Source organism: Populus euphratica, unplaced genomic scaffold, assembly GCF_000495115.2.
Source record: "Populus euphratica unplaced genomic scaffold, PopEup_1.0 scaffold3.1, whole genome shotgun sequence".
Taxonomy (NCBI): Eukaryota; Viridiplantae; Streptophyta; class Magnoliopsida; order Malpighiales; family Salicaceae; genus Populus; species Populus euphratica.
In genome coordinates this window covers 3,106,375-3,128,076 of record NW_011499847.1, presented here as the reverse complement: position 1 = coordinate 3,128,076, position 21,702 = coordinate 3,106,375, and the positions used below count along the sequence as shown (strand labels likewise).

Below are 21,702 nucleotides of genomic sequence, written 5' to 3'. Positions count from 1 at the left end.
ATTGATTTAAAAAAAAAAACCCCCCCCCCCCCCCCCCAGCAACCTCAACTTTTTTATCTCTGTTGTACAGTTACTCTTATAATCTCACCAAACAATTTATTGACCGAAGTTTTATAGATGAAGGGATCACGAATTAAAATATTAATACTTAAATATAAACAGCCTCACCTAATAGCTTCATTATAGCTCAAGTTACATTCTTCATCTCTCCTTATTTTTATTTTTATTTTACGGAAATCTTCACCATTTTGGAACATGAAGAATTAGAACACTTTTTTTATATGAGATTTTTCTCAAGAAAATGATGGACAGAAAGCAACTTTTACTATTGTGTTCTTGTAATGTAATGGGAATGGAGTTTCAAAGAGTAATCAAGACCAAACGACAATAAAGACAACGTAAAACAGAATCTTTTAGCCAAAGAAATAGCATACACAACCAAATTCAGAAAGAGCTACTGAAAATTAAGAGATCAATGTGATTTGTAGGCAACTGAAAAATCTACATCAGTTCTCTAGCAATGCAAACAGGCCTGCACGATATCGGAATACAATCATAGAATACAACAAGCAAATTCCTGGGAGGCAGCCAGGCCGAGATGGGATAAGAAGTGTAAAGCGATCTATTGTAGCGCTCAAAACAACCACCTTGCACATATTTACTTTCCAAGAAAATCGTTATAAAGGAAAGATGGTGATATCCCCCGAATGCCTCAAAATTGCAAAACCACAACTGACAATCTTTCGAAAGCACTGGCATTTTTTTCATCCTTCCTTAAGTGAACCCTTTCTGGACCTCTTCAATTCCCATGGTGGCAGGCAGCCTTTGTAGTGAGAGTGCAGAAACAAAGAAGACATGGAGACTTCCTTTTGTGGCATTGAAATTGATGAAAAGCAACTGAAGGAACTTCTTAGTCTCTTCTTTTCGCTTTCGCGTTCTTGATAATTGGGGTCATGCTGTACTTTAGTGGCCTTGAGGGCCTCTGGGAGTATACAGTTGCATAGCGAACCTAAAGAAAGAAGTTAATAGGTGAAAAAGAGTTTTATATCAATACAAAGAATTTTTAGGGGAAAAAATAACAGGGGAAGAAGCGTGGTAAATGAGCATGCAGCTCGCATAAAAAGTCTCATAGATATGATTAAATTCTTGTTTCTTGTTGCTGTCGGAAGCTACAAGAGATCCATCTTCATTTACTGAAGATAGCACAAGGAGATGAGAAGGGAACATGCATAAAATTGCAACATGAATGTTTGGGCGGGTTCAGTTATCCACAGCAGTCAACTGATACGTAGTATTTGAACGCCATGCAAAAGATGGCACGAGGTGTATCATGAAGGAAAGATATTTATCCAATACCTATTCTTGCAAGTCGATTCACCCATTTCGGTATTCGGTTCCCAGTCAGTTTGTAACATGTATCCTCACAGAAATGGTTGCAGTTCTTAACAATCAAATGATATGTATCACCATTGTAATTAGCAGATTGGCGCTCCATGAACTCTCTAACTTGTTTAGGATCTAAGCGTGTTGTCCCCATAAATATTGATTTTCTAAACTTGAAACCAGGGCACTGTCGGGGTTCAACCTCAAACACACCGCTTGATGGGTAATCATGGGCTCCAAAGGCATATTCCACACCATGGACTGTAAGCATGCATAAGGACAATTTATGATCTTAGGAAGAAAACCAATGAGAAGATGAAGCATCAAATGATTCATTGCATTCTATTAATATATAATCTGATTGAAGAGAAGGCAATCATGAGCAATGTGTAACAAGTGTTGCTAAGTGCTAACCTTCCACCCCAGAGTGAAAGATACCGAAGCCTGCCCAATAGACATAGCCATTAGCGTTTGTCAAGTCATACACATTCAGGTAGACAGGTGCGTTTTCTGGGCTATAACCTGCTGATTTAACTTTTGGGAAAATGCAAAAGCCGGTGACTGCTTTGCCTCTGAAATTAAGGGGCAAAATAGAATGCCACCCATTCTTGGGTCGTGATATCATGTTTATGGGTGAAACCAGGAACAAGTCTACCTGTTTCTGATCTGTAAATATGCCAACACAAACATTAACCATTCCATATATAAGTAAAATATGGAAAAAGAAATTAAAATAATACAGTTACCAAACACATACAATTAATCTTTTGCATGCAACTAATGCAGGAGGATGTTTAGGGAAAAAATATTTTTCTTAATTATTATTATTTCATATTTTGTTATGAAAAATATTTTTTATGATGTTTTTTTAGGACTAGTATAAGTATGGAAATATACACTATATCAGAGTTATTTGTACGATAATGAAAATATAAATTACGATTCTATATACCAACTTATTTGCTTCAATTCTGTCTCTCTCCTCGGCTATGTTCTCTCCCACCAAAAATTATGGTAAGAAATGAGTGTCTATTTAGAAAGACAGAAGTTAACTAATTGGGACGTGAAGGCTTTATTGATCAATACAAGTTTTTTTTCTTAATACTCTGAGTTATGGCATTAACCTACGAGTCAGATATGAACAGATTGTCCCTCCACCAGAGCACCCCAAATCCTATCAGAAAACCTCAGGTGCTCCAATTCATTAGAAATGACAGAAAGTCAAGTATGCTCATGCTGCATTGGACATTTACCATTCCCGAATTAATAAAAAGAGAGGGGGGGGGGGGGGGGGGGGGGGGGTAGGACAAATCGGCAATAGTATATCAATATGGTTCAACAAAAAGATGGCAGAACTGAGAATCTACTGAGTGGGTCGGCTACACATAATTCTCAAAGAAAATGGCTCTTTCAGGTAGACAGATCAGGTCAACAAATTGCTCAAAGTGCAAAAGCCAAGTAAACAACCACCATTGTTAACAAAAGAATAACCCATTGACCATGAATAATACAACAAAACGAGAGATGCAGAACTGGAAAGAAAAAAAAAAAGGCACCAAACTCATCAAAGGAGTAAAATAGGAATCAAAGAAATCAACATCAATGTGAAGGAAGAATTATTAATCAAAGACACAGGCTAGCCTTGCTAAAGAAATGCAAAACAAATAAAGAAATCAGGATTCCATGAAAATAATGCAAACCCACGAAAGAAATGCTGGGAATCATAAGCACATTGCTAAAAAAGCAAAGCCATGATAAAAAAGAAGAAGAAGACAGAGAGAGAGACCCCTTTACCTTTATTTTAGAGGGGTATTCATTCAAGAAGCATAGCATATGCGGAGAAGGGAATGCCGGAACAAAAATGCCAGTTTTTCTCAAGAGTCAAAAGGAGAAGAAAAACTCCTGAGAATGCAGTAGTAAGGTAGAGATGTGCGTCTGAAACCCACACATTTGTTCTGCTCTTGTTCTTGTCCTTCAACTGACAAAAATGAAAGCTGGAGAAGGCACAGAAACTGCTGTTCTTTCTTGGAAGACCAATGAGCAAAGAGAGAAGAATCAACAAAGAAAAGGAAGAAAATAATAATATTTAATTATTAAATTTGCTGAAAAAAGGTAAAGGTAAAAGCTAATGGGACATGAGTGTTGACTGGATTGCTTTTGGAAATCGGACTAGACTTCTCATTTTCCTCCCATATTTAGTTGATGTATTTCATATAGGAATGAATATCATGAATCTGAATTCATATTAAAAATAATTTTTAAAAACATAAAAAAATATTATTTTATATATTTTTAAATAAAAATGTTTAAAAAACAATTACAATTACATTCACAAACATAAAAATAAAAATTAAAGGAATCTGGAGAGAATTCGAATAATAATTTAAATTTAATTATGAAAAACTAAAATAATAATTACTGTGCTTGGCATTGATAAATAGGAATTGAAATGGCATAATATATTTCTCATTGTATTCTTAAATAAATATAAAAAAAAAATTCATGAAAGAAATTAGGATTTAGAAAAAATTATAGGAAGATTTTTTATTCTATAAAAAATTTAGTTGTTTTATACTGAAGTTTTTCATGCATTATACTCCTTTTTTTCCTCCAAATTTGATTTCTTAAAAGTAAACCAACATGCTGCATCATTATATTTTTCATTTTAACTTTTATATATATAATGAATATATTTTTTACTATATATAGAACAAATATATTTTTTCCAAACTCTCATCGTTTTTCATTTTTTTTTTTTGGAATGACGGTAAGTTTTGTTCATGTATAATTGTTGTCTTTTACGTTATATACAATATTTTGTTTATTATTTTCACTCTTCGGAAAACTAGGGTTGTGCTTTCAATTAGGTTGCAAATCATTTCATGTATATTACTTTTTTTATTATTTTATACCTTAATTTTTTTTCACATTTTTTTATTCTCACATGATTTTAAAAAATAAAAATAATAAAGATAAAAATATATTTGATTGAAGAGATAAATATAAAAATAATATATATATATATATAATGAATATATTTTTTACTATATATAGAACAATCAGAAAATAGTAAAAAATATATTCATTATATATATATATATATTATACTTTTATCTTTATCATTTTTATTTTTTAAAATCATGCGAGAATAAAAAAAATGTGAAAAAAAATTAAGGTATAAAATAATAAAAAAAGTAATATACATGAAATGATTTGCAACCTAATTGAAAGCACAACCCTAGTTTTCCGAAGAGTGAAAATAATAAACAAAATATTGTATATAACGTAAAAGACAACAACTATACAAGAACAAAAGTTATCGTCATTCCAAAAAAAAAAAACGAAAAACGATGAGAGTTTGGAAACTAACGGGGTTGATACTTGATATTGCCGCTCCACGTTTTTTTCTTAAGATGACACAATTGCCCTTAACTAAAAGGAGTCGGATACATGCCGTTGTTGTCTAATGGCTGCTCAAGTGAACTTTTTCCGGCTATCCAGACACCTAATCCCATAGTTTTAAAACCCGGCCTGGCCCGGCGGGTTGACCCGGGACCCAGCCGACCCGGGGCTGGAACCGAGCTGGGTTGATGAAAAAATAAGGTAAGCCATGACCCGGTGTGACCCGGCCGACCCGGCGGGTTGACCAGGAAACCCGGACGACCCGGCAAAACCCGGTCAAAAACCCGGTGGTAACCCGTTGACTTTTATTTATTTTTTATTAAAACGACGTCGTTTTGAATTTTTTTAAAAATAGAAATTGACCTGGCCGACCCGTTCGACCCGGTCAAAACCCGATGACCCGGTCAAAACCCGGAACCCGGGCCTTGGACCGGGTCAGCCACCGGGTCGGATTTAAAAACTATGCCTAATCCAACCTTTTGTTTCCCCACCATCACCAATGTCCGTCTTTTAAGATTTTCCAAACAAAATTAGAACTAAAAAGTTAATTATATTTTTATTAATTTATTAAATAAACTAACGATTGTGAAATTCAAATCCGTGATATTATTTAAGAATTCAATCGACAGGTTTAAACGGTTGGGCTATAAAACAATTGGTGATCTTTCTCCTGGTTTTCCATGTTCTCGTTATGACCATCAGTACCATACTCGTTCAAGTTTGAATCTATTTCTCGCTACTAATTGAACTGAACACTGAGAGTTAATTCATTTTCTCTCGTTTCCTCTCTTTCCCTCAACATCAAAATTGAATAAGTTGCTAATTAATCAATGAAACAGGAGGAGCTAACCAAGATATATGAACGAGATGCAATCTCTGATCTGTAGCCATGGAATCTGATGCTGAAAGTGAAAGCGAAAATGTTGAAGAAACTTCAAGTGATTAGAACCAAACTCTTGACCAGAGTGAGATTTCTCATATCTAGCTTGAAGACTAGAATATAACTGTTTTTGTCAAGGCAAATCAGGTCTTTGAAACTTCACTCTCAAATTATTTTAAATTTACTAAATGGTGGGTTATAAAACTGTAAGACTAAGAATAGATACCACCAATGTACTAAAGCTTGTCTGCAGAAGCTTCGATGATAGGATAGGAGATAGGGTTACGGTTTTGGATCTGTATCCTAAGAATGTACAAAAGGGAACTCCCGACTTCTCATCCTAACAATCCGTATTTATCTATTGAGGCATGAGAAATGAAGGATAATTTCATAGTCTGCAAGATTGAAAAGTCATTTACTCTGGAAGTGGAGATCAGTCAAAACGCAAGCTACCCAGAATTTTCTTAATGAAATTAACTCCCATATGATTATTTTGATAATCTAAGAGGGTCCGTTTAAGGACCTTAAACTAGCAGTTTCCGGCTACCTCAGCAGCAACAAAAAAATCAGCTACGTCCAATTTTCAACAAGGTTTATTGCAGGACTGCACCAGTAGGAAGAAACTACCAGAAATTCACCTGGGACATCAATGCATATAAAAATGGAGGCCTTTTTTTTTCTTTCCTGCTTTCCATTTTCACCCGCAATTATCAGTAGAGATAAATATCACAAACATGAGACTGAACCACAAAACCAGCATCCTAGTTCCAAGACAACATGACATGAAATAAACTTCAACTGCAAGTAAGATTGGAGTGGCAAGACTGGAGCTGTGAGGAGGGAGTTTAATGAAACTAAATTTACCTCTTCGATTGCAATGTTCAAGATCAAGGAAAATATGTTTATTTTCTGCGAAGAAAGTCATACACAGATAACGCATAGCAAAATACCCATGCATTTCTTTGTATGAGATTGCTGTGTTGACTTGCAAGAAACAACTACAGGAAAGTAAAAAATGTTATTGTGCTAGAAAAGAGATTGAAAGAAAACCATCTGTTTAGGAAACAAGGGGTTGCAAATGGCTCATATGCTACCTGCATAACCTGTAATACAATGGGGCATAGAATTTGCTCTGCCAGAGGAGCAAAATTTCCAACATGGACATTTGATAAGGATTGTCTGGGGATGATGGTGCTGCTCCCATTGGGTCCTAGCTGTGGTGGCTTTGGCCTTACAATTTGTTTTGGACAATTCATTACAAGTCTACAACATGATTGAAGGGTTAAGCATGAAAATGTAGAGGCTATCTTCTGAAAAGCAGGAAAGAAACACCAATCCAAAAATTTATCATTCTGATCCATCAGGGAAAGAGCTCAGTGCATCTTGCTTGCCATTGACATAGAATTCCACAACCGCTTGCATACGCGGAAGCTTATCAGGATGGTAATTTATATGCACAATCACTGGCTTGATCTTTCTCAAGTTAGCATTTTTCCTCACAGTTTTGAAGAGGACCTTGCTGTTCATGAAGAGATAGAAATCCATAGTTCTCCTGGATGCATAAAGTCCATCATACCCAGGATGAGAAGGGAAAAAGAGTTCCTCATTGAAAACTGCCTGGTCCCAAGCATTCCCATGAGAGAGCCGATTAGCAACTCGATCCAAGAGCTCGATTGAAGGAATTGTTGGTCTAATGTAGAAAAAGCCAGAGTTGTAAACCCATATCCGCATTGTATGGGCATATCTAGCCCAACCCATTGCAGGTTCATCGAAAACATCATTATAACCATAAGCTGTCATATTATTGTGGCCATCACTCATGGATTCCACATCTGAATCTCTATAAAGATAATGGAAAGGATTTTGCAAATACACAATATCAACATCTGAGAGAAGAACACTGTATCCGAGCTGCAAAAATTCCCTCAATATATGAAATTTCAGTCCTGAAACAGCATGGTTGCCTCCAGTCTTTCCTACAGAATCAATTCCCTTGTCTGGGTCTCTCTTATACACTGGAACATCATTTGATTCACAAAACTTGGCAATCTCATCATCCAAAGCAACAACCAAATAGTTGGGTATCCCTACTTTCTGGATGCTTTTAAACCAAACCTCCAACATATCCTTTACATTTGAATTCGCCAAAGCAACTATAAGTTCCTTCCCAACAGCAATTTTCTCTAAAATATTTGCTAGTCTCGGGTTCACAGAATCATCTGGAACGACTGTCGGATTTGTCCTTAAACCGTGAACAGTACCAAAAGGCCCAGCTTTATGCGGTTCACCCAACACCAACACTTGCTTCTCTGCATGATCTTTACCTTGTTCAGCCAATCTAAGCTTTTCAATCAACACATTAACCTGTTTTTTCAACTCAGCATTTTTCTCCGATGCAGCCACAAACTCAGCTTTTAACATGTTCAGACTATCAGATGATTCACATGATGTTGATACCACCTAATATAACACATAATTAGAAACTTTAACAGAATTATCATTTGTGTTGAATAATCTAACCCTACCGATCTCCCATCCAATTCAAAGCTGCCAACTAGCTAATGAAACTCCCGTAAGTGTAAACAAATCTACACAGATCAAATAAATATACATTGAATATCCCAATAACACCACTTAGACTTGAATCATTGGCAAGAATAAACACAATAACGTGTTAATTAGAATATCCCATCTAACAGGAGGATGAATATGGTAAATCAATCACTCCAATTTATACAAACAAAGGAAAAAACACACTTTATTTCCAAAACAAAAAATCCTCAAAATAGAAAGACTAAATATTATCTTGTAAATCAATTGGGAATGACTCAAAAATTAAAAAAAAAAACAGTGGAAAGATCAAAACTGTGGAGAAAATGAAACCTGGGAAATGGATCTTGTGAGGTGGTTGTGGTCAAAGTGAGGAGAATTGGAAGAGAAAATTCCATGAGGGAAGAAGAAAGCGAAGATGCATCCAAGGAACATCCCAATGACAATTGCAATTGCAATTCTTGATTTAAGGAGTGATTGATTGCTGCTGTTGTTTCGCATCAACGCTCCATCTCTGCGTCCAATCATCTTTCTTTCTTGGTGTAAGATGGAAGCAGAGGTTGTGTTTGGTTTCTCGTTTTATGCTTAGATGGGTTCAGTCAAATGTTGCTGTTTTTTGCTAATGTGCATGAAAGGTAAGAGAAACGGTTCGATTGAGTTGAAAAGTTCTTACTCCATATTGGGAAAGAGAGAGAGACAGAGACAGCGAGAGTTGGTCAGAGTAGTTGAGGGGGGGTGTATGCCGCCGTAACACAGTTAAAGTAAAGGTTGTTTGTAAGTCTTTTTTTTTATATACATTTAAATAATATATTTTTATAAAAATAAATTATTTTTAATATTAATAAATTAAAACCATTTAAAAACATTAAATATTTAATTAAAAAAATTAAAATTCTTAAAAACTCCCATCCAACCATAACCCAGACGCCCATGAAGAAAATGCAAACCAGTAGCGCAGCAGCAGTCGCAAACTCAAGCGGGCAGATTAGTTGACTTATTTATAAGGTTTTGCTGTTCTAGAAGATCTGTATTAGCGGATATTTTTTAAATTATTTTTTATTTTAAAATATATTAAAATAATATCTTTTGATTTTCTTTTTAATTTATTTTAAATTTCAGCATATTAAAATAATTTAAAAATAAAAAATAAATGTAAAAAAATAAATCAAATTTTTTTAAAAATATTTTTAAAACACAAAAATAAATAGGCTATTCCTATAATCAAATCACATACTATCATTCTAATAGGCTCTTTCTTCCATTTTTTGTAAGTAAACTATAATTATATTAATTTATACGTTAATCAAAGCACATACTATTATTTAATACTTTATTATTATTATTATTATTATTAATTTATGAATTCAAATCATCTATAAACAATCGTCATCGTCATTGTGGATAAGAATTAAAAAATAATAATCTTCGCGCAGATGCAGACCCCAAATTGATTAATTGCATTTTAAAGAATTTAATAAATTTCTTTTAGACAATAGTCTTAAATCTAAAAATTCAAGGAAAAAAGAATCTCTCCGTCATTACTAATCCAGCCTCGCATCTATTAACCTAAAAATCCATCTTCCTATTCATCCGCATCAAACTATTACTTTCGAGAGTTTTATCTTTCTCATACAAATGCGAGTGAAATTCGATAAGGCATGAGCTATATGACTTCGCCAATTAAATGATTGAAACTATCCAACGTTTGCAGTGAACAGGGGTAAACATGTTGTTTTGCCTTTTCTGTAGATTGAAATCGAACTTCCAACCTTCACCATACCTTCATAAAAACCCGACTCAGAGAGGATCTTAATTTTCTAACTGCAGGAGTAGAACGGGGGGGCCTCAAAGGCTCAAGCATTGAGAATATGAAATTAGCCTGGCCCTTGGACATTTTTATAACAAGATACCTTGACCCTATCATGCATTACCTGGCACCACCCTCCAAGATACAAAAAAAACTTCTCTCTCCATTTAATGCAAGAAAACCGAATTATTGCTTCAAAAACTAAAGAAATTATTAAACACAGAAGGGCATGTCATATTTTAAATTCCAGTTTTTCAAACAAATGGCAATTGGTAATCCTTGGCTCAGATTCTTATATATGGCCTACATATATACAGCTGATGCTTTCCATTACTCCATATCCAGATTCGAAAACTTACATAAACTTAACTCAGGCCTGTCAGAAAGAAAAATGTCAACTACCACCTATACAGCTATACTCCTATCAGCGAATTCTGCTTGTCAGGAAGGAAGCCCTAATCTTCCCCGTCAGATTGTGAATCCTGGATTCGCCTGGCTGGGCCTTGAAAGGTGCCATTTGCCTGTCTTCCCCCTGGGCGAATCACATCACGAGCTATTTGGTTCACTGATCACAAAAAAAGAGAACAATTTTATTAAAAACAATATAGACATCATGAAGACCTTGACACAACAGATTATTTACCGATTTAGGCAAAAAATGTTTGATAAACATATATTCTAGTGCTGAAACTTCATTTAGAATAATAATATAAGGTATTCAATCTAAATAATTGCTTGTTCAATCCAAATCCATACCTGATGCCAGAATCTTCATTAAAAGTGCTTTTGCAAACTGAAATTCAGCTTGATGTGCACTGACAAACTTATTCTGCAAATCCAGAAATCCATCAGGTCACTTTCAATTTCCAAACCATAAGTTATATTATTTGAGTAAATTAGTTTAGACGCCCAGTCCAACAAGGCAGACAAAGTTTACCAATTATGCCAAGTCCGACAAGGCACACAAATTTTACCAATTATGCCACCTGCCATCAAGACTGTCTATTTACACAATGTTTTTCAAACATCGAAAACTTAGATCGGGCTAATGTTTAGGATGAGCCAAGGGGATTCAGGCATGGAGCTGAATGCTCTCCTGCCCTTATTCTCATTGTGCATACCATGATGTTACCATACTAGACAAGGAAGACCCAAATTTAATAATCCAATTATTTTAATCACAATTAGTAATGGCACAAATCCTTACCATTTCACCATACAGAAACTCCACAAAATTATCAAGTCTGGCTTGATGCCTCAACAGGAATGGGCGTAGATGGCTCATATACAATTGCCCAGCTCCCTGTTAGATAAACAGCAAACAGTTATCAACATAAACTATTTTGTTATTTTAGACAATAAGTGATATACTAATATAACATGGATTTATTAACCATACTCGAATAGAGTTTCCAAAACACGCAGTACTAGAATATTCATTAACCATATCAATTTCATCTGAAAGCTTGTACTTTCATTCATTTTACCCCTAAAAATGTAAGGCATGCTTGAAGAAAAACTGATCCACAAAGTAAAGGTGGAAAAATGAAGCTTACATTTGCAGATGGGAGCTGTAGCCAAACAAGAAATGCAAACTTCATGTGATGGTAAAGAGGAAACCTATTGAAAGAGACAAAAGAGCTTTCTGATTGTGATACCTCGTACAGATAATGCAGTAAAACCATGAACCGTGACCAAATTAACTTGAAAAAAAAGGGAAAATCATTGTCAATGTTGTTAAATGAACCCTGCATACTTAATACATGTGCGAATGAGCTCACATACTTACTGCAGAACTAAAGTAAAGAAATGACCGACATCAGTAAGTCAAGGAAATGACCAATCCCAGCAAGAATATATATAAGATCAATTTAAAACTGTCATCATTTTATGTGAGCTTCATTATAGAGCTTTTTTGTGGGTTCTACCACCATTATCAATTGGTTTTCCATCAACTATCAAACAAGGGATACTTCTGTTCCCTGCAAACATGCTGTGTGGAGTTTTTAATTAACACAATCATGACTACCATTCACATGCAAGCTTTAATAAAATAAATCCATCAGAGGTCATGATTTAGTCAAGTAAAAACAACATAACATAGTGTAAAACATTTAAACAAACAAGGTAATTGAATAGCATAATTTGACCATCCATGAGAGAGCATCACCAAATGATTTCCCTAACACAATGAATACTTTCATAGCTGAAGCCCAAAAAGAATCATGTTGGGCAGAACCATACCAGGAGAGAATTTTATCTGCAAAGACTTCCGCGAGGCTAAAAGATCCATAAGCTGCAAGAGGATAAAAACGCTCAATGATATCAACTTATCAGTATAGTATGGCAATCTTTTAATGATAACAGGAAAAAAAAAAAAAAAACGAGTCGGTACAAACCAGCCCAGTAGAGAAGCCATCTCTGTTGCTCGATTTGATCTTTATTTTCAATAGCCTTAAATGTTGAGTAAATAGGTAAAGCAATTCCAACAGAACAGCTGCAGAAACCCCATTATTCAATATCGAAAACATAGCCCAATTAACTCTGACTAGAATGCGAGAAAAAAGCGAGGTTTTTACCAAGCTGTCCGGACAACAATGTTGGAACTCAGTGGTGAAAGAAGCAATTGCAATCCCACCTACAAAACCGAAAAAAATGACTTTTAATTTTTGTTGTTGTTGTTAATTTGAAGATCTTTAAATTTCATGAATAACAGGATTAAAGGAAGAAAAAAACATAATTTCTTTACTCAAGCGAGTTTACTTTAAGAAGATAAAAGTATTGAAAAACTAGGAGTTAGATTAAATTAGGAGATGTAGAGAGAGATAAGAAACAAATTCTGATGTATGGATTCTTACCTTTCCTGGAAACGCCATGGAAATTCTTCGATGATTTGCAGAGAGAGGGGAGGGGAGCGTGTGAAGAAAAAATATACAGAAAATGACAGGTAATATAGTTTGTACTAGATATTTTTTCAATCCTTGCAGGACGAATTAATTTTTTTCTAATATAAAAAAAATATTGAAGTATAATAACTTAAGAAAAATCCAGTAATATGAGATAATCTCAGGGGAAAAAAATAATGTTGAGTAATTTAATGTTAAATAATAAAATAAAAATTTTAATTTTAAATTAGTTTAATATTTAAAACCAGTAATTTTAATTATAAAATCAAAATAATCATTCACAGAACTAAAAACAATCTTAATCAAATTTTTTAACCATTAAAAAACAAAAAATAATTAAAACAACGAGATTAAACTTAATGTAAAAATTAATAGAAAAAATAATAAAAGACTTAATAAATAAATAAATAAAAATAAAAACTAAGATTGAATTAAAAAATAAAAAATAAAATTAAAAGAAAAAAATTAAAAAATAAATATTAAATCTAGAAAAACAAATTCAATAAGATTACGAGGAATAAAACTTAAAAAGAAACCCAAGAAAATGATAAAAAAAAAACAATAAAGAAAATAAATTTTATATTGGATATATAAATCAAATCAAATCAAATAGAACTTTATGAAACCAAGAAAAAAATCTAAAAAAGAGTCCAAAACAAAGAAAAAGAACGATAAGAGTACTTATACTTATAATAAAAATACAAAATTACTCCTGAATATTTAATTAACTATTGATTTATTTGATTTTTTTAGAGAAACATTACTTATTTTACTGTGTGGATTATAACGGACACAATCCACAGTCTGATGCCTTTTTTACAATGTTACTGGAATTCGACGGGGGAATAATAAAAAAGATAATTAAAGGTATTATAAAATAATAACATGCCAAAATAGGTGTCGTGGTGTAGTTGGTTATCACGTCAGTCTAACACACTGAAGGATTGAAATCCAGTAATATGAGATAATCTCAGGTTCGAATCCGGGCGACGCCATTATTACTATAATTGTTTTTCTGGTACTTTGACATTTTTAACGTAACTACTACTCTTGTTTAATTTGGTTTACCTCTTTTATTTTGGATTAATTACCAGTTGAAACCGAATTCTTCGACTCATCTTCTCAGCAAAACAACTTCAAAGCCATTTCCATTTCACCAAACCAGAAGCATTCACGTTAGAAATATGTACCGATACTGATACAAGTAAACAAGAGGCTTAAAGTTTCCAGGCTATATAAGGGAGAAAGCGTTTGTGAGCAGCCGGAAGAGCAAACCATTTCACTACCAGGCAATTGATGGGCAAACTTTGACGAAAATTATTCAATTAAAAAAAAGATACATGCTGTTATGCATATACATTCTCAAATCTCAATAATCCATTGCGGCCAAATCGGTCATATGCTGCTTTACTGACCAAAAGCATGACCTTGCTTGTAAGTTGTAACTTAGCATCAGTTTCCAAGCGGGTGGGGAAAATCACTAATATACAGCAAATTCTACTCTCTAATATTTTCTTTTAGAATATTTGAATTTGAAGGCTCTAAACAGTGCACATAAACCAGCATTGTTAAGGAGTCCTTTCATGACTTAGACTTGTTCGATCTTTCCCTTTTCCTTTGTTTTTTGTTGGACCATCTTCATTTAATATGTGCTCGTAATCCTCAAGGCTTGCAAATGGGGATGCGCCTAACTTCCCCTTAGACTTCCGTTTTCATTTTTTTTGCTCACCGAAACCATAATCCGCATCCGCAATGTCATCGTACCTCTTACATTAACGGTGAAAAAATCTTCCCCTTCCGCAGTATCTGAGAGGGCATCCACCTCTGCACTGTCAACATTGCGAAGCAAGTCTTCGTCATCTCCATTCATAGCTTGGTTCAAATCATGAGTCCTACTCATTTTCTGCTACAAGAGACAGATCAGCAGGGTCTAGCATATTATCAATCTCTTCATTATCGTTCTCATCATCACCAACCACTTCATCGTCATCATCCACATCAAACAATTCTTCAGCTGCCTTATTTGGCTCTCAAAGGTTTTCATTTTATTCACATAAAATTTGTGGAAGACGAGATCCTCTGGAGGTGCATGTACTTCAGCCAACGAAAGAATTTTGGGGCCAATCAAAGGATTTATCAATAAAAATCTCATAAAACAAGGTTGTGTTGCTGGAGCATTAGGAAACCATGGTAGAACTGCAGCATGGCTCCTTGAAGATGCATGTGACCACATTTTCAGCTTACAAAACCCACACAAGGATAGCCAAATGTACTGTTCAAATCCTTAGGAGACTTGACCTTTGGCTTGGAAGAACTTCCAGTCCTAGTAACAAAACAGTTGTGATGGTTGCTATTACACTGAACATCTTGCTTTGTAGCATCTCCATCTGGATGTTCACTTTGGCTTCAGTAATGGTTCTCCTCATAGCTCCAGTCTATTAACCTGTTTCAGAATGACCAAAAAAAAAAAAAAACTCCTAAATGGTATCGTATCCGGAAAAAAGGTTATTTGTAGTACAAAATATTCATACATGACTATAAAAATTGATATGAACCCAATGGTAAGACTTCATTGACCAATACAATATGGAGTTGCTTTCCCAGCATGCAGGGACAAAGCATCACATAAGAAATCTGAATCTATGCACATACCAGAAAGGGACATTGGAATCAGAACATGATCTTCTCATCTTTCCCAATAAAGTCAATTTTTTTTTAATGCTATAGTGCTGTAGAAGTTCTTGCATCACCGAGCTCCTTCTCTACAAAGATCCTCTCGTTGACTTCCAAACTTTCTGATAGATGAAGAAGAGAACAAATAAATGCACAGAAAACATATTTTTGTAGAAATAAGAATAATAACCATGAGAAAAGGTGAGAACTCATGGTAGTAGACAATAAGTTCTCTCACGATAGACTAGCTTTTGAATATTTCAATGTGATCACTTAACATCAGCGGCAACCCCAAGTTTCCAACTCTCCATCCTAAATGCAGGCTGTTCAAGCTTTTCAACCATGTTGTCATGCCAACCCTCCAAAACATTATCAAACAGAATGCCCCAGCGATTTCATATAGTTCTGATGTCAAGAAGTCCAGCATTGAATAGATACACACTGCTTTTGAATGAGTTCTGTCACCAGAGATAAAAGTATGGACTCCATTATCCAAGTATACCCAACTACAACCAGCAAACTTCTTGGCCTCCTTTCCTCTCATCTCCTTCCTAATCCTACCCATCTCAGCCCAGTTCCCTTCTGCTGCATAAGCATTAGCCAACTGCACATCACGAGCTCCACTATCACCTTCAATCTTTAACAGTTTCACCTCTGCCTCTCTTGCTAATTCTGTGTTCTTATTTAGCCTACATGCATTAAAAAATGCCCCAACCACGGCAGCATCTTGATCTTCTATAGGGATTCTTTGCATGAATAGGACCATCTTTTCTAGCTGGCTAGCCCTTCCATAAAGATCAATCATGCATGCATAGTGATCAGTATCAGGCAGTATGTGATAATCTTCTGTCATGGAATAAAAAGTTCGTTCACCCAAATCTACCAACCCACGGTGACGGCAAGCTGACAGGAGGGCAACAAAGGTAATAGCATCTGGTCCAATTCCTCTCTCCAACATTTCCTGAAACAGATTTATGGCTTTAATCTCATACCCATGATGAGCGTAACCAGCTATCATTACATTGTAAAGGACTAAATCTCTGTCAATAACTTTCAGGAACATTTTTTCTGCATATGGTACACTTCCACATTTTGAGTACATATCAATCATAGCAGTAGTCATCTTGATGTCCATTTCAATCCCCACTCTGTATACATAACCATGAATTTGCTTCCCAGGACCGAGCGCAGCTTGGAATGCACACACACTAAGTGCACTGACAAGGATCAAAGCATCAGGAATTGCTGCTTCCTTGGCTATATACAAGCATAGAAGTTCAAAAATAGCTTCGCATTGATTCAATTTGACATAACCACCAAATAATGCAGCCCAAGGGATAGAATTCTTCTCTTCCAACAAATCAAAAGGCCTACAAGCTTCCACCATGTTTCCTTGTGAAGAATACCCCACAATCATTGAAGTGATGGAAAAGGAACTGCCAGTCCCGCTTGTCAAATGGAATGACTCTGCATACTTCATATTCCCACTCTTGCAATAAACATCAACAATGCCACTTTCTACAAAATCACTAGAACTCAATCCATTCTTCAAAATCCAAGCATGCATTTCATTACCAATCTTCAAGTTCCTTAAATCAGCACAAGCACTCAAAACACTACCAAAAGTGTACTCATTCCATTTAACACCATTCTCCCCCATACAAACAAACAACTTCAATGCCTCCAGTGGATAACCATTTTGAACATAACCAGAAATCAATGTATTCCATGAAACCGAATCGTTCAACTCATTTTCCCTCCAAAACAACCCCAAAGCCATCTCCATTTCCCCTTCTCTACAACATGCTGCCACCATCGCATTCTTTGAAACCAAAGCAATACCACCTTCTTTTTCACACCCTCTAAAGATACCGCAGGCCTCTTTATAACACCCACATTTCGAATACATGTCAATCAAAGAACTCACAACAAACCCGCTTCTATCGTTACCAGTTTTCACCATATATGAATGCAATGGCCTCCCATAACACAAATTAGATAACTTGGCAAACAGTTTAACCATACTTGTAACAGTAAAATCATCAATACCAATATCATTACTCTTGCTGTGCATTTCAACAAACAATTCAAGGGCATTTAGTTCATATCCATCCACGTCCACATAACCAGATAACATAGAATTATAAGTGACCCAATCCCTAACAGAAGCGGAATCAAAAATGGATTTTGCTTGTGCTAAGTTTTGGGATTTTACGTGGGCAGATATAATTGTGTTCCAAGAGTAAATATTTCTCCGAGGCATTTCATCGAACAGTTTCTGGGCTTCATTTATCAGGCAGTGTTTGGAGTACAAGTGAATGAGTTGATTAGAGGTTAATATTGGTAGTGTAAAACCGGACTTCATGGATCGGACATGGTGTATTAGTCCACCTCTTAAGGACCTCATTTACTATGATTACATGGAACAAAACGATGAATGAATTGAATTGCAGGAGGGATGTTGAACAGTGAGGTTTAAGAGTTGCTCCAAGTGAAGAACAAAACGATGAATGAATTAAATACCTACGTGTTGTTTATTTTATACTTGATTCATTGGGTTTGGGCAGGGTGCGCTGCATGTTTTACGCGATGGTTTGAGAAATATTCAGGAAGCGTTTGGAAACATTGTCGTGTTTTTTTTTTTAATATATATAGATATTGTATTATATTAAAAATAGTTTTTAAAAAATAAAAAATATTATTTCAATATATTACTTAAATTTATAGAAATCAAACACGGTTCCTTCAAACAAATCAAACAAGAACACACACTCAAGCCATTTAGTTAATTAGCTGTTACTACCAGATGAACAACTTAAAACATGGATCCCATTGGCAGATGAGAGATTGACATGCTTCTCAGAAAAAGGTTCCCTGTACTTAGTGGGGCACGCTGAAACTTCAGTCCCAGTTTGATCCACAACTATGCGAGTGGTTCGCCACTTCAGCGTTGTATTTTCGTATTTTTCAACATACAACGATACTCATGGGCTGATGCATTGATTCGTGAAACAAAACCTTGGCAGCCGAATATATGGACCTTGCACCGTCTGCACCAAAAAAAAAATCAGAAAAATCACTGGTTACGGCCTTAATGGGATGATATGATCCGGCGATTATTTGTAAAACCTTAACAGAGTCGAGGTTATTGGTCGAGTTGGCCATCTACACTGGGCTTGCATTGGCAGAGTCCCCAGCCTTTCACCAGTGAAATATGATAATTTCCTTGGCATTTCGGATGCCTCCGTTTTGAATGATGTGAAAATGATTATGTTTAGATCAATAGCTTGTTTGGTAGTTTGTAACTACTTTTTAAATAATTTTTTATGTTAAAATATATATTAATAATATTTTTTATTTTTAAAAAATTATTTTTAATATTAGCATATTAAAACAATCCAAAATATATTAAATTTTAATAAAAAATATATATTAAATTTTTTGAAAACATGTGTCAAAAGATTCTTAAATGTTGAATTGAATTATACCAGTCTTTACTGGTTATTACTCATTTTTATATTTGCTGTTTTATTTTCTAATTATTTTTTTAATTAATATTTAATTTATTTTTTTAAATCAATGTTCTTTAATTAATATTAATATTTAATTAATAATTAAAAAATTAAAAAAAAATTAAAACAATAAATAAGAACAAAAATTCTTTTATCTCATCGGAAAGATATCATCACATAATTATCTATGGCTATTGATGTCTTTAGTAGAATTAAATATGAAGGAAAGTGGAATAAATAACTGAAACTGCTGGAAGGATTCCTCTTTGGATAAGATAATAGTTACTGTAACTGGTATTGCATCTTTATAATCATTATCATTACGATAATAATTGATAAACAATTTTTTTGCAATGAGAACATGAAACCTCTGGTTCGTTAAAGCTACGTTAAATGCAGAACCCTAATGCAGTAAAATTCTAATACAATGTTATTTTAACGAGAAACAATAGTTCCTCAAGATTCTGTGTAAATGGTGCAGCCTCGAATGTACACCAGCAATTGTGGCCAAACTAAATTGTGAAGGCGCAATCTCCTCTCCCTCCACGGAAGTTTTGGCTGCTGCCATACCGACCGCAATGCTCTGCCGAACATCTAAACCTGAACAGATAGAAGCAAGTGTCACAACTGATGCAGGAAGTGCAGGAAAATGTACAGAAAAAAGATGAGAGCTTCTCTTGATCTGCATAGCACCAGAAAATCTACTTGCTAAAAAAAACTGTCCACTGAATCCATATTTCTTGGTTCTACCGAAATTAAATCTCATCAAGTTTGGTCCTCTGGAGCATAAGAAAACTCCCATCTTCACCAAGGGTCGCGACAACTATCTTGATACCCTTCTCCAGCAAAACCAAGATTGCTGGTTTCAACAGTTGGAACAAAGATTCGACTGGACACTTGTATCCCTTTAAATTGGGTGAAAAATATTTTCAGAAGACAAAGCATTCGCCATGGCGTTGTTGAGAATTATTTCAAATAAAAAATTGTTAGATCAAAGCAATCGCCATGCCATTTCTTAGCTTTTTATCCCGAAATTCTTCATGAAATCAATTCTCGAAGAATTTCAATCGTTAAATCAATGAGATAATTAATTAATTCATTTAATATAGGAGATCTTTCAAAAAAGAAAAACGAGATACAATTAACATTATTTATGGCATAATAATCTCACATGAACAACCCACCTAAAAGTTGTATTTTATTCCCTTTTTTACGTATACATTATTCATTCATTAATCCTTTTACTATATATATATATATATATATAGAGAGAGAGAGAGAGAGAGAGTTGGCAGGCAGAGTCAGATTGGGCTCAGCCAATTGACGCAGCTCACTCCACTCCAGTCCAGTTGGTATTCATCTTGTTGCTTTAAATAGCAGGCCGAGAGTTCAGACTTTCCTTGGAGGTGAGAGTCGATTTTTTGTTTCTGGGAAAAGTCCACTCTCCTTGAAGGTGGCACAAAAGGCCCAACAACTCTCGACGATGGCCAATTAAATGTATAAGCCTAAAAAAAAACTAAAAAAATAAATAAACAAATAAAAGTAAGCCATAAGTAATTTGTAAACTTTGAAGCCATTATATCCATTTAGTTACAAATGGGCCAACAAGCCTCGTCTTATTCCTAGTGGACCTTTAAGAACATAGGTTTTGCCCATATTAGTATCACAATTCCGGCAGTCAACAAAGCAACGATGGCCTTGACGTTTGTGGTAGAGCCGGCGATGAAAATGTTAAGAAGTCAAAAACCATCTCAGCCTCTTTAAGGATATGCACAACGAATTTCTTACACGACCCCTATTGGCTTAAGTAAATCATTAGCACTTATCACTTAAGCATATATTCAATGCACGTTAATCTGCTGCTAATTTGGAGAATAATAAACTTTAAATTTAGAGCGAAAAGGTGCTCAACACTTATCCAATGATCCGCCTTCAACACTTTCTTCAACCTTTGCTACTTCTTGACAAACAAATTTTCTTGTGATCCGTTCGTCTCGTGTTGTCCATTTCCTTTATGCGGAGATGATGTGGAGGAGAATGTGTGATCATAAAATGATATTGTGGAACAATGATTATGATGAGAAAGTCATATGACGATAATGACTAGCACTGAAATTTGATGTCGGAAAGTGTGACTGGTTCATATTGGTTTATATCAAGAAGCACTTCCGGCAGTGATTTTTTGGCAAAATTAGGCTTGCATGGTCGTTTGTTTCAAACTACTTTAAACCACATGTAGCGTTCATACAAGGCAAGAGGTTATTGGAATATGCTTGTGCAATACTTGTCAGATTATTATTGATCAAAGTAATCTCTACTTGTAGATGAACCATTTCAAGAAGACGTGAAGGGAATATTGAAAATAATCCAAAATCCATAACCATCCAAGTGCTTGTTGGTATAAAATCATGTGTATAAGATTTGGGGTTTGATCCTAGATTATAAGTTGGCCAGATCAATTCACAAGTTGCTGAATCAACTCAGTTTTTTTATTAAAATGATTTGGAGTTGACGGATTGTCAAATTAATTTGTCACGTTAGACTGGATTTTTCAATTAAATATGAAATAATTGGGATTTTCTTTTGTAG

The 21,702-nt window shown here is 34.8% G+C and overlaps 4 protein-coding genes and 1 long non-coding RNA gene across 7 annotated transcripts; all 5 read right to left on the bottom strand.

Annotated features, from left to right (window-relative positions):
• Positions 1 to 426: 426 nt before the first annotated feature.
• On the bottom strand, positions 427 to 3,434 carry LOC105142763 (deSI-like protein At4g17486). The gene is made up of 4 exons (XM_011050551.1): positions 3,178 to 3,434; positions 1,798 to 2,049; positions 1,357 to 1,644; positions 427 to 1,009 (listed from the first exon to the last, which is right to left on the bottom strand). Exons 2-4 carry the CDS (start codon positions 2,006 to 2,008, stop codon positions 765 to 767), a joined length of 744 nt encoding a protein of 247 aa, XP_011048853.1. The 5' UTR covers positions 2,009 to 2,049; positions 3,178 to 3,434; the 3' UTR covers positions 427 to 764.
• Positions 3,435 to 6,604: 3,170 nt separating this feature from the next.
• On the bottom strand, positions 6,605 to 8,948 carry LOC105142754 (UDP-D-xylose:L-fucose alpha-1,3-D-xylosyltransferase 2-like). Its single transcript, XM_011050539.1, has 2 exons — positions 8,549 to 8,948; positions 6,605 to 8,125 (listed from the first exon to the last, which is right to left on the bottom strand). Exons 1-2 carry the CDS (start codon positions 8,741 to 8,743, stop codon positions 7,013 to 7,015), a joined length of 1,308 nt encoding a protein of 435 aa, XP_011048841.1. The 5' UTR covers positions 8,744 to 8,948; the 3' UTR covers positions 6,605 to 7,012.
• Positions 8,949 to 10,231: 1,283 nt separating this feature from the next.
• LOC105142746 (HVA22-like protein k) lies at positions 10,232 to 12,992 on the bottom strand. The gene is made up of 8 exons (XM_011050527.1): positions 12,881 to 12,992; positions 12,602 to 12,660; positions 12,422 to 12,519; positions 12,267 to 12,318; positions 11,579 to 11,642; positions 11,230 to 11,325; positions 10,779 to 10,851; positions 10,232 to 10,587 (listed from the first exon to the last, which is right to left on the bottom strand). The coding sequence occupies exons 1-8, from the start codon at positions 12,896 to 12,898 to the stop codon at positions 10,478 to 10,480; spliced, it is 570 nt and encodes a 189-aa protein (XP_011048829.1). The 5' UTR covers positions 12,899 to 12,992; the 3' UTR covers positions 10,232 to 10,477.
• Positions 12,993 to 14,274: 1,282 nt separating this feature from the next.
• On the bottom strand, positions 14,275 to 18,238 carry LOC105142736 (putative pentatricopeptide repeat-containing protein At3g18840). Of its 3 annotated transcripts, none has more exons than XR_845601.1 (2): positions 15,581 to 18,238; positions 14,275 to 15,371 (listed from the first exon to the last, which is right to left on the bottom strand). XR_845601.1 is itself a non-coding variant. In XM_011050511.1 (2 exons), exon 1 carries the CDS (start codon positions 18,006 to 18,008, stop codon positions 15,846 to 15,848), a length of 2,163 nt encoding a protein of 720 aa, XP_011048813.1. In that variant the 5' UTR covers positions 18,009 to 18,238; the 3' UTR covers positions 14,275 to 15,723; positions 15,840 to 15,845. The 3 variants fall into 3 exon arrangements, 1 of the variants encoding a protein (XP_011048813.1); XR_845602.1 differs by having other exon boundaries at positions 14,275 to 15,690; positions 15,792 to 18,238; XM_011050511.1 differs by having other exon boundaries at positions 14,275 to 15,723; positions 15,840 to 18,238.
• Positions 18,239 to 18,299: 61 nt separating this feature from the next.
• LOC105142732 (uncharacterized) lies at positions 18,300 to 19,815 on the bottom strand. The gene is made up of 2 exons (XR_845600.1): positions 19,714 to 19,815; positions 18,300 to 18,651 (listed from the first exon to the last, which is right to left on the bottom strand). It is a non-coding gene; the product is annotated as an uncharacterized LOC105142732 (long non-coding RNA).
• Between the last annotated feature and the right edge of the window lie 1,887 nt (positions 19,816 to 21,702).

Coding starts and splice junctions, on each gene's coding strand:
- LOC105142763 (XM_011050551.1), bottom strand. CDS start 2,008: ATGATATCACGACCCAAGAATGGGTGGCATTCTATTTTGCCCCTTAAT. Junction 1,645..1,797: donor CTTTCACTCTGGGGTGGAAG/GTTAGCACTTAG, acceptor GCATGCTTACAG/TCCATGGTGTGGAATATGCC. Junction 1,010..1,356: donor GAATCGACTTGCAAGAATAG/GTATTGGATAAA, acceptor TTCTTTCTTTAG/GTTCGCTATGCAACTGTATA.
- LOC105142754 (XM_011050539.1), bottom strand. CDS start 8,743: ATGATTGGACGCAGAGATGGAGCGTTGATGCGAAACAACAGCAGCAAT. Junction 8,126..8,548: donor TCACAAGATCCATTTCCCAG/GTTTCATTTTCT, acceptor GTGTTATATTAG/GTGGTATCAACATCATGTGA.
- LOC105142746 (XM_011050527.1), bottom strand. Junction 12,520..12,601: donor ATTGTTGTCCGGACAGCTTG/GTAAAAACCTCG, acceptor GGGTTTCTGCAG/CTGTTCTGTTGGAATTGCTT. Junction 10,852..11,229: donor AGTTTCTGTATGGTGAAATG/GTAAGGATTTGT, acceptor CTGGATTTGCAG/AATAAGTTTGTCAGTGCACA.
- LOC105142736 (XM_011050511.1), bottom strand. CDS start 18,008: ATGAGGTCCTTAAGAGGTGGACTAATACACCATGTCCGATCCATGAAG.